Source organism: Acipenser ruthenus, chromosome 33, assembly GCF_902713425.1.
Source record: "Acipenser ruthenus chromosome 33, fAciRut3.2 maternal haplotype, whole genome shotgun sequence".
Lineage (NCBI taxonomy): Eukaryota > Metazoa > Chordata > Actinopteri > Acipenseriformes > Acipenseridae > Acipenser > Acipenser ruthenus.
Genome location: NC_081221.1, coordinates 1,134,093 through 1,146,939, shown reverse-complemented (window position 1 = coordinate 1,146,939; position 12,847 = coordinate 1,134,093). Strand labels below are relative to the sequence as shown.

General features: G+C 37.3%; 1 protein-coding gene across 1 annotated transcript in view; it reads right to left on the bottom strand.

The window, feature by feature from the left end:
- Positions 1–807: 807 nt before the first annotated feature.
- Positions 808–12,847, bottom strand: part of LOC117433447 (puromycin-sensitive aminopeptidase) — a 28,075-nt gene continuing 16,035 nt past the window's right edge. Inside the window, exons 13-23 of the mRNA XM_034055710.3 lie at positions 12,454–12,563; positions 11,894–11,957; positions 11,508–11,647; positions 10,475–10,609; positions 8,706–8,925; positions 7,153–7,295; positions 6,749–6,805; positions 5,388–5,495; positions 4,617–4,772; positions 3,920–3,967; positions 808–2,448 (exon numbers count right to left, since the gene is read on the bottom strand). Coding sequence (XP_033911601.1) covers positions 2,293–2,448; positions 3,920–3,967; positions 4,617–4,772; positions 5,388–5,495; positions 6,749–6,805; positions 7,153–7,295; positions 8,706–8,925; positions 10,475–10,609; positions 11,508–11,647; positions 11,894–11,957; positions 12,454–12,563 — 1,337 coding nt within the window. The 3' untranslated portion in view covers positions 808–2,292. The remainder of the gene's footprint in view (positions 2,449–3,919; positions 3,968–4,616; positions 4,773–5,387; positions 5,496–6,748; positions 6,806–7,152; positions 7,296–8,705; positions 8,926–10,474; positions 10,610–11,507; positions 11,648–11,893; positions 11,958–12,453; positions 12,564–12,847) is intronic.

The window sequence follows — 12,847 nt, the reverse complement described above, 5'->3', positions numbered from 1 at the left end:
AATCAGCAGGACTTCATACATTGTAATGGGGTATAGTAGGTTATTATTAACCACCTGAAAGCCAAACTAATTCCATTGCTTCAGTCAATCTGAAGCTTTATGAAAACAGCACAGATGAGCACTGCATTTGAATATGACTGGTTAAAATAGGATAACAAAACACAAATTGCCTGAAGGTCTCCCTACTACTTGTCAAGGCAGTTAGGCACAGGATTTATAATCAATGTGTAGTTATGGCCAAAAGTTTTGCATCACCTAGAATTTTAAGATTAAAAAAACAAAAACACTAAATTAACTTAATTTAGATATTTTATTTAACATCATGGAATCAAAGAAAACTACAAAAATGATAACAGTATTGCAAAAATAGTAACGCAGTATTTCATGTGCGATTTCGAAATGTCACATTTTTTAATTTTGTGTCAGTTTTTTCGATAAAGTATCTGGGAAAACTACAAAGCGGTGTGCAATTCAATATGTTAACGTAACATTATTCAGCAGCTTTCATTCCACTTTATGAAGCAGAATGTGTTAATTACTGTAGGGGGATGCAAAACATTTGGCCAGAGCTGTAGATCCCATTGAAAGAGAAGATGACTAATCGTACATGCATCTTAATGCAGCTCATCCGCCAACTCTAACATTGCAGATAAAGCAGAGACTGTTTTTGTTAGCAGAACCACCACTGGAAATCAGTAGTATATCATAATTCTAACTGTTTGTGTCTGTATGTGTATGTCCGTGTAGGAAGCGTCACCCCAGTCACCTTATTTTTGGGGTTAAAAACATCATCACCAATCAATCACATTTGTTTTTTCAATTCCTATGTTTGTTTATTAAAGGGAAGGTTTACATTTTTCCATATAGCTGAATTGATTTATTTTAAGCACAGTCTGGTTTGTTTTACAGTGTGTTACCTATCGTAAGCAATGATGGTGTTTGGTGACTATGAAATCCGATGATCAAGGATAAAGACAACAGCAATGAGAGATGCGCTAAAAGTAAGGAAAGCAAAACCCATTTCACATTGACAATTTGTTTTTGTTTTAATTTTCAAGAACACCAACTGTTTTTTTTCTCTTAAAACAAAAAAAAGCACAACAAAATGTTTCAGGGAAGCAGTCTGACAATTAGTTTGATGACCTTCTCCAGTATGGTTAAAAGCCACACTAAATAGCAAATTATATTTATTTAAATATACCCCTTCAACAATTTTCTATGTAGATTTCTAATGTTAGTACAACATTGCTTTATTTTCAGTGTAGTAACTATTACCACTTCACAGTGTAATAATTATTGCAAACCAGTTTAACCAATAAGGCTTTTGAATTGATAGAATTGCAATTTAAAAATAATAATAATAATAAAACTAGTCAACTTATGACAAAAAAAAATAATACTGGGGGCCCATAGAGTTGCATGGTTTAAAAACTATTTCATATTTCATTTTACCTGTAAACATCTAAAAATGCCCTCCTCATTTTAGACAAGTATGCCCGCTCTTGGTAGGTTTCACATCCTTTTTAAAACAAACCTCAACTAATACAAATCTAAAATAGTTTTTATCTTATTTAAATGTGGCTGATACATAGATGGTTAAACACACATTTTTTTTAATGGATTCTTTTCTGTAGTTCAAAGGAGGACATCAATCAGTTAAAATGAGATACAGAACTAATAATGAGTAACAAAATCCCTCTGGGAAGGGGTAACATGGTGAAAAATAACATATACACGGCTTTCTTGTGTGAGAAGTCTTGCAAAAAACAAACACTAGATATACATGAAGTTCCAAGCCTGTGGCAGCCATTCCCAAAAGACTGTTTCTCAGCAATTCAATTCAGTGCTGTATTTCTTTTGTACAAACTCCTTACAAAAGCACGGAGCCATTAACCCTGTCCTGCCCAACTTCAAACAAAACTCATTCAAAACCTGGCAGTCATACGTTTTTTTTTTTTTTTTTTTTTTTTAGCAAGGGATACAAATTACTCAGATTAATATATCTTTCACATTTTATTTAATTTGAAATCGCCACAAAATATTGCAATAGCTTCACTGTTGTGTAGCTTTAAGAATGTATAATTTTTTTTTGTAGTTTTCTCTTCCTTTCAGTAAGCATTCTTGATCTGCCATGCCTAAATGATGAAGATTATCTTGCATGGGCAGGATGGGATTAACTACATCCATTGTCCAACCAGTTTTCTGCTCGTTTTTTTGGAGAAATGACTCAGGATTTTCGTTGCTGGCCGTCCCTTTCCCGTCTCGGGATGGTGAGAATGTGGCTCCGCGGGGTCAGACCTTGGCTGCAGGAGGGGCCTTGCGCTGCAGTAGATACTCGTGTATCAGCTCCGAGTCGCGCTTCAGCCAGGCTGCATTCAACAGGATGTTTTCACAGCACTGCTGTACTGTACGCTCAGCTGCAGGTGCAGGGTGGCTTTCGAAAAAGGACTGAAAGAAAGCAATACAAAATAAATGAACAACTAATTATTACTTTAACTGGAAATGGTTATCCTTATAGCTTTACCATAAAATCATCAATGAAACAGACAGTACCTGCAAGGCACAGACCTTTTAGAATACAATGCTCTCAATTAGTTTCAGTTGCCACCTGCGCTATATTCTCTTGCTTATGAAAAATTTGGCCTCCCCAAAACTGCTCTTTGCAGAAACAAATTTTGTAAATTTCTCAGATTAAATTCGAAAACTGTATCAGAGCCTATGCAGATTATAAACATTCTGTGAATGACTTGATTTGTAATTTCAAGTGCCAGGATTAAATTGAGTTTAGCAAGAAAATAAATTATTCTAACTGAAGAGTTTCCTGCTGCCCATTTTGATAAGGGCAATCAGTCTTGTCTTACCTAGTTTCTATAAGCAACTCGCAAATGACCGTGCCCATTATAGATTAAAACATAAACCTGTGTAAATGCATACCCAATGAAAAAGTGCTTCATTGTACAATATATTAAAAACTCATGCAATTTATATATTGCAGTTTGGAGTAGTGGTTAGGGCTCTGGACTCTTGACTGGAGGGTCATGGGTTCAATCCCCAGTGGGGGACACTGCTGTTGTACCCTTGAGCAAGGTACTTTACCTAGATTGCTTCAGTAAAAACCCAACTGTATGAATGGGGAATTGTATGTAAAAATAATGTGAAATAATGTATAATGTGATATCTTGTAACAATTGTAAGTCGCCCTGGATAAGGGCGTCTGCTAAGAAATAATAATAATAATAATAATAATAATAATAATAATAATAATAATAATAATAATAATAATATGACCTAACCCATTCCAGCTGTCAAGATCTGAATAACTTTTTTAGTTTTTGTTTCTCCCATGTGTTTTCTTTTTTTTTAATATGTTGCAGTGAAACCTAAATCTAGGGATGCTGTACAATCCAATCAGATAACACTATGTTATAAGTACGGGTCAATTTAACCCATACTACACCGTCTCTTGTCTCTGGAGTGAGTGAGTCATTGTCAGGCCTCACCACTTGCCCTAGATTCAAAACCCTTTTTTTTTTTTTTTTTTTTTTTTTTTTTAAACTCAGTGGTTAAAGAAAGGGGCTTGTTACCAGGAGGTTCCCAGTTCAAATCCCAGCTCAGCCCCTGTGTGACCCTGAACAAGTCACCTAACCTCCTTGTGCTCTGTCCGTCGGACGAGACGTAAAACCCAGGCGCTATTGTAAGTGACTCTGCAGCAGCAGCAGTTGTTGATGCATAGTTCAACCCCTAGACTCTAAGTCGCTTGGATAAAAAATCCAATAAAAGCATCTGCTAAATGACTAACTACTACTACTGCCAAAATTACAAACATGTAATGTTTTTGCTTGTTAGATGTGTGATGTTTTCAATTTTAAAACAAAAGTATTATCCAATAAAAACTGCTGCGTTTCAGCATTATCCTCACCTTCACTTCAGCAGCCATCTTATCAACAGCAAAGCCATCAACTGAAAGCTGCAAAAGGAAACAGAAATGATGAAAACAAGAACAACAAGAACATACAAGATGTTATCAGAAATCCAAGAAATCCTCTCATCTCCAACAGCTTTTACTATCTATCTATCTATCTATCTATCTATCTATCTATCTATCTATCTATCTATCTATCTATCTATCTATCTATCTATCTATCTATCTAACATTGAAATTCTTCCAATGGTAACGTTAAACACGTCCAGAACTATTACATTTAAACTATTTTCATCTGGTTTCACAGATCTTGGACTATTCAATGTTACTTCAGATGAGATAGTCCAAGATTACTGCAAAATCAAGATCTGCGAAACCAGATCATAGTGTACAATTTAAACTTCACTTTAACGCTTATCATAGTTTTATGCCAGGTTTGCTGGAATTTGGGTAAAATAAGCTAGTGGATTTGCTATAAAATGTAATATTTAGGCTTACCTATAAATAATGATGATGATGATGTGCTTTTTGTTTTGTTTTTTTACAGCTCCTTTTACTGTGCACACAAAACACCCTGACTAAACAAATTATTAATCTGACCATGACTTCCTTTTGTATCCATACAGGCACAGCAAATAGCCACCAATCTGCATAAACTTTTGCGCCTCAGAAAAGCTCTTGTTTGGATACTTGCCTTAATTAATCGGGATAGGAGGAAGCCGCCCTGGTAGCGGTTGTGCAGTTCCTCCCAGTTGTCCCTTACAAATTTCCAGGCTGCCTTTCTCCCATGCTTACTGCTGCCAGCGACGCCCCCAATCACAGAGACGGTGTCCTGAGGACGCACCTCCTCCTGTCAAACAACAGAGGGCAGAGGGCAATTACTGTCAGCTGCTACCATGCTTGGACATTTGAGTAACAAGCCCCCACTTTCAACGGCTGCATCCAAACCATGTTTATATTCCAAAATGGGTGCAGAAAGACGGGCCTCTACCTGGAGCAGAAATGGGCTAATGTAAAACTGTACTGCCTTCTTTCCACAGGGGTGATTTAAATCTTAAAATCAGTATTCAAATTCTCTGTTGGCCCGTCACCGAAAAACCTGGCCCGTCTTCCTACCCCTATCAGATTCAAGGTTTATATAGCCCCTGCATCCCGTTTAAATATACAAAACAACATCTCAAATAGATAGAAGATACAGACGGTGCACCAAAATCTCTTAACCCTGTATGAATATTGTAGCCACGTTCAAGCCCACACTATATGCCCATAGGCTTGGCAGACGTTTATAATGTTAAAGATAAATCTAACTGTGTAGCATCATAAGAATTTAAAATTACGCATGGACACCACCACCAAAAAGATACCTACTGCAAACAAAACTGTGGCCTTCTGGCTTACTTAATATGTGAAATGAACACAACCCCCCCCCCCCCCCCCCACACACAAAAAATTCAAAAAGTCTTACCGACAGAGCAAAGCTTAGAACTTTCTGAATCAGATCAGGTGCTGCAATAGCCCCGAGTACTCTCTCAATACGGTTTCTCTCCTCCTGCATGTCAGCCTGTTTGTGGAGCTGTCGGGAAAGTTACCCGTTCAATCAGTTACTCAAGGAATTTGTTGCAACACAGCGATACAAACATTTTCAATTGGCTCATATTTCACGTCTGCAATTTTCCGATCTGAATATGAAGGGTCTTCTCCGTCCTGCCCTTCTCTGACGATTTTCAACAAGAGCCGAGCGTTGCCGCATCAGGAAGTGTACCACAGCAACCATCCTGAGGCCAATGACAGGTCTCTGAAGGTGTGTGCTTTTATACAGCTCCCAATTACTCGCTTCAACAATGGTTAGCACCTTTTAAGAGGAGGTGCAAAGTTTTTGGCAGGTCAGCAATTGTCCAAGTGCAAGGCAAAATCCTTACATCTCATTATAATGTTTGCGCTCACTTAGTATTTCATGCAGATCCCTGCCTAATTCCATGCTCTTTTCTTCATTTCGATATCATTTAAATGGATTAATGATGGCAAAGTGCTAATTTGACAGCAGGTGCAGAACGCCAGGTGAAAACCATTCTTTCCATAAGCCACATTTTTAGTGACCGCTAAAGTCCCACTTTAAGGCCGCTAAACACGGTTTGCACATGCAAAATGCAGATTTTGGCCGCAACATTGGTGTTTTGCAGCCGCAAATCACTTTGCACGTATCCCAACACTAAATCTGTACAGAAAAAGTATTTGCATTTAAAATAGTTTTTTTCTCTTTGGTACATTTACAACAGACTGACACTAGGTGGCACCATAATGTACAACTGGTACTACTGTACCTATTGAGCTGCAGCAATTGCTACAAGTGAAATAAGTGCAAGACACTGTAGGTGGCAGTAATGCAGCGTTTTGCGGTTCGGGTAAAAAAAAAAATGTAATTTTCGGGTCAGGCTCAGGTCTGAATATATGCAGACCACTAGAGAAAGCTACCACGCTGTACAGCCAATTGTACAAACTCAATCTGTGGAGAATGGTAGAGATATCTGTGTTTGAATGTGAGAGCGCCAGTCAACGCAGGCAGTAGGTAAAGGACAAACACTTGCGGGTTTGGGTCAGGTCGGGTCAGGGGTAAAAAGACTGCTGCAGCGGGTTGCGGGTTCAGGTCAGTTCCAGTAGTAGCTGGTTCGAGTCGTAAAAATCAGACCCGCGCAGGACTCTGGCCGGTTGGGTTAATACTGTGCAATAACGGAATGACAGAAAGATACCCACTCTCAACAACAAAACCTAAAATTCAAAGTTAATGCTCTTCCCATTTTTCACAATTGCATGTACAAAAGAATTTACCTTAAGCATGGCCTCCAATGTTGTACTATCTCCATGCTTCAAAACTGTTAAATAGACCTGCAACAGAAATATAGCACAAGTACATGAGAAATAAAAAACTGAATATTGAACAAATCTGAACTGTAAACAGGCAGCACACTAAAAACTCAAACCGTAACTTAATTTGATCTATTTACACTAATAATGAATTAGTTTGTTCATAATATTAAAACACTGGAGCATGTTCCTCCACCTTTGATGCAACAACATTTACAAAAGTTAGGTCCCAGACCATCTAAAAACTGTTTTTGCTTATCAGCACTCCAGATTCTTTCTTTTAAAATGCCAAGCATTGGTGACGCTCATTCCTTAACGCTGTATGATCTGGTCACAACAACACGAATAAATGGATGTGGATCTATTACCGGACTCCTCAGATCAGCGGGCAGTATTTGTTTTCCATCCTCGTGATCCCTGAACCGGCGACGTGCTTCCTCCAGAGTGGGTTTGTGTCCAGCTTTTCCCAGTTTTCCAAGCACCAAGCCCCTAAGCAAGGCATCCAAGTGACCTGGATTATAAATAAATAAAAAATAAGACATCGATGATAATATATATTTTTTAGAGATATAGTGAGGATATATTACTGGTTCCTACTGGTAATAGAATCTGCAAAAGTAGCATTTGGTTCCTACTTTTTGCATTGGCTTAACTAATTCTAAAATTAAATACATAAAGCACTATATTTCATGTATTTATATATTTTTAAAAACACATAACAAAAAAAATCCTTTGTAACGGGTATGTACGATAATAATTAATCTACTTTGTGTCTCTCACAACTGATGCAATTCCCAGTACTGGTTACTTTTGTTGGAACAAAGTTAATGGAAGACTCAAACGCTTACCAGCCTCTGAAACTGATCTTTTACATAGGCCAGGCTTGATCTACATTGACACAATGTAACTGGATTAGCACAAGGCAAAACACATCACAACGTCCTGATGAAAATCTCAAAAGGCTCATGATAAACTAACAGATTGCTCACATAGAGACAGAGACAGAGACAGACAGACAAACAGACAGACAGAGAGCGAGCGAGCCTTGTGACTGTCACTTTTTGAAGCAAAATGGATAAACCCTACGAGTCACTACTGGACCATTTGTCAAACCCTGCAGGTGTCTTTGGTCAAAAGTAATCTTGCTGGGTTGACCTAACAGTGAACAGTAACCCCCGGAGGCAAAATAAATAATTACAGCTGGGAAAGACAGGCAACTGTATTGACTACAAATCCTAAAAAAAAGCCAGAAATAAAATGTTAAATCCAAGAGAAAGCAGCTGAGGTCACCCTGCCTCTGCAACTCGGGTGTCATAGCTTCTGGTTCTTCTTTACAGGCACCCAAAAGCATAAAACAAAAAGTGTATCCAAGTTTTATTTTGGTAAACAATTTCATAAAAAGTGCAGGAAATTAAATGTGGATTGTTTACTGTTGTATCGTTGCATTTAAAATTAAATAAATATATTTTTTTAGGGTTATTTTAAAGCCAATATAAGACACCTAATTTCCTCTATGCATTTACTGTTCATATATATAAATATAAAAACAGTAAATGCATATATAGGAGGTTACCCTACACATTGTGAGAAGGTTGTATAGTTCTGCAGTTTCATTACAGATAGCTGTGGCTGTCACACAGAAAGAAATTTCATTTCTACCTTTGGCCTTCCTCAACTACCCCATTTTCTTGTCTACAAGAAGACATAGTGGGTGCATTAAATAACTGAGAGGCTCAGGAGAGAGAATTTTTCCGCTCACTCCAATCAACGATGACATCTGCTCTGCAGCTCTGAGCTGCTCAGAGGGGGGCGGAACAGAGCATGCCATTAAATGGGTTCTTTCACGATTCTGAGCAAACGCACTGACTGCATTTAAAATGACGCTACTGGTAAAAACAAACAACAAAAAAAACAAACTTACCCTCTCCAGGTTTAGTGTCCCAGCCCAGCTTCTGCCCAATAGGTATAAAGAGATCTCTTATGAACTCCTGGATCTCTTCGTGGTAATCGGTATTGGCGAGTAAAGTGGACAGGATGCCCAGATTGCAGCTCAGATCGCTCCACACGGTGTAATTGGGCTCATTTACAAAAGCCTCCATCACCTTCAGTACTTCCACAGTGCTAATCATACCCGCTCGGGCCTGGAGGAACGTGGGAAAAAAAAAAAAAAAATCCAAAATGCATGAACTTTTATGCGGAGAACTCCCTAGTTATATATTTTCCAGGAAGAAGAGCAATGCTAATTTCTCTTTGTTAAATGCATCTGTATTCTCTGACCCCCCCTTCCACTCCCCTCCAAGACATAAATAGGATTTTGGTTACGTGTGATATTTTATGTGTGACATGACTTTGATCAATACTGAAAAACGGGACTTTAACAAAGAGAGTGGATATGTTATACAGCACCAACTCTAAAGGATTTAGGGGTAGATGTACTAAAGTGTTGTGTCTGTCGCAATCGTTGCAAACCACATGCAAACCAGTCGGAAATGTAGTGTGAAATGTACTAAACAAACACAGCGCTGTTAGCATCATTTTAATGAATGCTTTGCAGCCTTAGTTCTTATTTGCACTTTAGTCTTAAATTAATATATCATTCTGGGCGTTTCTGCAGAAATTCACAGAAACAGGGTGGAGATGAGAGTGCAAATGAGGGATCAAAAATATTGAAATGAGATGTACTAAAGCTGCAGGCAATTGCGACACTTACAATTGCATCAATTTGTTAAGAACTTTTGAAAGCATATTTTAAGCAGTTGCTGCTGGCATTTCCCAGTCTGCTTTTTCTCGTACGTTGCCAGTTGTGCTCAATGTATTTGAGATGAACACCCAAGTACCTAATTTTCACTAAAGTCAGGGTGTACTTACAAGCCTTGAAAACAAATTTCTATGACATTTCTGGTTTTCCCCCCCCAACATGTTGGGAGCAATAGATTGGACACATGTGCCACTATCCCCATCCAGCTCATTCTGAGCATCTGTATAGGACCATGATCTATTGTGTTAATTGTCTAGGCTACTAAGTAGACCAAGTTAAAAATAATTAAAATAAAATAAAAACCCTAAAATCATTTGGTTTCAATTTAAAATAATCTTTTATTCGCATTTGTACACCAATGTGTACAATGCAGCAGCACAATTTATTTTGTGTTACCAGTAGGCTAAAGTACAAAGAAAAGTGTGCTAGGTATTCATTTGATTTTACTACTGTACTGTATAGGCCTACTGTACAGATTTATATTTTTACATAATGTAATGTAAAACATTAGTGTGTTTTGCAGCGAACCCAAAACACACTAATGTTATTTCAGCGCAATGATTTATATTTAAAATACATCAAGAACTGTAAATGTATGTGTGTGCGATTTTATTGCATTGTCTTTAAACCCGACACCTCCTTATGTCAGACAAACATGTCCGGTTTAGCGAGGGGCTACTGTATCATTATGAAAAGCTTTTTGGGGGTGAAGGTTGGGGTCCCACTATAGAATCTGATGGGATTAAACTGCCTTTCATTTTTTATAAATTGATTATATATATATATATATATATATATATATATATATATATATATATATATATATATATATATATATATATATATATATATATATATATATATATATATATATAATCTTAGTACATCAACCCCTTAGTGTTTTTATTTCCTGTATGAAAGCTGTTACTCACCAGTGAGAAGAGATCATTTTGCAGACCTAGCCTATCCACAGGGAGCAGAGTGAGGTCTCTGATTCCAGGAATTAAACTTTCCAACATTGAGGAGCTGTATTGAATTCGATAGAAGCCAATAGTTCCTGGGTTTATCTGAAATAGAGCATGCATTCAAAAGCTTTAACACTGAGGCAGTGAAGGTTACAAACATCTTTTTTTTTTTTTTCAGTCTCACAGGATTTACGTGAAAATGTATTTCTCTACTGATGGTGTACGCAAACAACCTGGAATAACTGTTAGAAAACAAAAGTCATTGGGCACTCAACAACATTTACTGATTTTAACAGCTATGACGCTGCACTTGTGATGGTAAATTCAGACTGAATAGCAATCATATTCCTCACCAGGTGAGTAATTGAACGGTAATTGATCAATTATATGGCATCATTACAATTATACAACTTTTGTCCAGGGTTGCATCCCCCTATAGAATTAACAAATTTTGCTTCATAAAGTCGAATGAAACCTGCTGAATAACGTTACGTTAACATATTGAATTACATACTGCTTTGTAGTTTTCCCATTAACGAAATATTGACAAATTGGAAAAAAATAAAAAAACACGTGACATTTAGAAATCGAACATGAAATACTGTACTGCTTCCAGCAGACATTTGTGATACCATTTTGTGGTTTCTTTGATTGCATGATGTTAAATAAAGATTCAAATTATGTGTTCATACAAGTTTTTTTTTTTTTTTTTTTTTTTTTTTAAGAATTAAAGTCTGAATCCTAAAATTCTAGGTGATGCAAAACTTTTGGCCAGGGCTACTGATGGCTCCTCTCTCTGCAAGGAAAGCACAAAGGAACTCAATTTTCAACATTCCTAAATGTTGAACACAAAGCCCATTTGCTAATGAGCTTAAGAGAGAAACATTATTGGCACTCTGTATGGGGCAGTTGAACAATCAGGTGCTGTAACTATACAGCAGCCAGAACATTAAAAAGGAGCAAACCTCCCTGCTCTATCTTTCATTTAATTCCACCTTACCTTAACCCATTGATCCGGCGCCACATTTTTCACAGTGACAGTAATTTCAGCACAATCCAGCAGCACATTCATCTTGCTGCAGGCTGGGTCATCGCTGGTGCAGATGCTGATAGGCACCATCCAGTTATGGCACTCATCTCCTTCAGAAATGAGATAAGAAAACACATTCGTCATTGTGCACACAGACTTGGAAAATCACCAGCACCCCTCTCCCCGACTCTCTCCTCGACGCATGCATCCATACCCCTCATCCTCCTTGCTACCCGAAGAACAACTTAACAACTGTGCATTTTGGCTGTAATATATAAAAATGTCACGTGTGATCTACTAAAAAGGGTCATTCCGTATTTGTAAATTGTGTCGTAAGAGTATTAGATGTATTTTACCGTTGTACGGTCCACTGGCACAGAATTTCTTCTGGGACAATTTCAGCACTCTGTCATCTCCTTGCTGAATAAAACAAATAGGCAAGTCATCACTCCTAATGTGAATGGATTGCGAAAGCATATTCAGCTCGAAACTGTTGAAATGAACACATCTGAGCTACTGCAAACAGCTGATTATCATGTATTTCTTTAAAAAGCTTTTTTTTGTTTTTCTTGCTAGAATTAACATTTTTCATGGGGCAATCACAAGATTGTTGCTGTAGTCTTAACATTCAGAAGTCATTGGTGATAAATTAGCGTCAATAAACTTAAAACTGATGGGACTGTATGACACCATAAAATAAATCAATTTGAATTTTCAAGTGCGGGACAAATAGTATTACTTTATATGCATAACTCCACAGTTTGGTTACAAAGTTTACCATATGAACAATTTTACTAGCTTACCTAGAGGTAAAAACAGTAAATCCACTGCAGGTGCAAGACATACTGAACCAAGAGGTTTGTATAAGTTATTTACTGTACGACGTACACTGCAATATAATTGGAATCGTATTTACCTGCTCTTGTTCCACAAGAATAATGGGAAATCCCATTTGTTTGGTCCATGAATTCATAAGAGCAGCTATTGGCTTCCCACTGGATTGTTCTAGAGAGTCCCACAAATCCTCTGTAGAATTAATAAAAATAAATCAATTATAAGGTGTATCATTTTAAGCCGAAGGTGGTCCAACAAGGACTTCTTTTAAATGTAAATAAAATGACATTGTTCCTATAAATCACCCCCTACAAACCTCTAGATCGTACACTTTGTTCTTTATAGAAGTATAAAATGTGAATGATCAGACTGCTATGCAATGGGAGTCATGTTTCCATAATTGAACTTAGTTCACTGAGCAACCACTGCATCCCAAATCTGTTGGAGTCAATACAATTTAAATTAAACATTTTGAT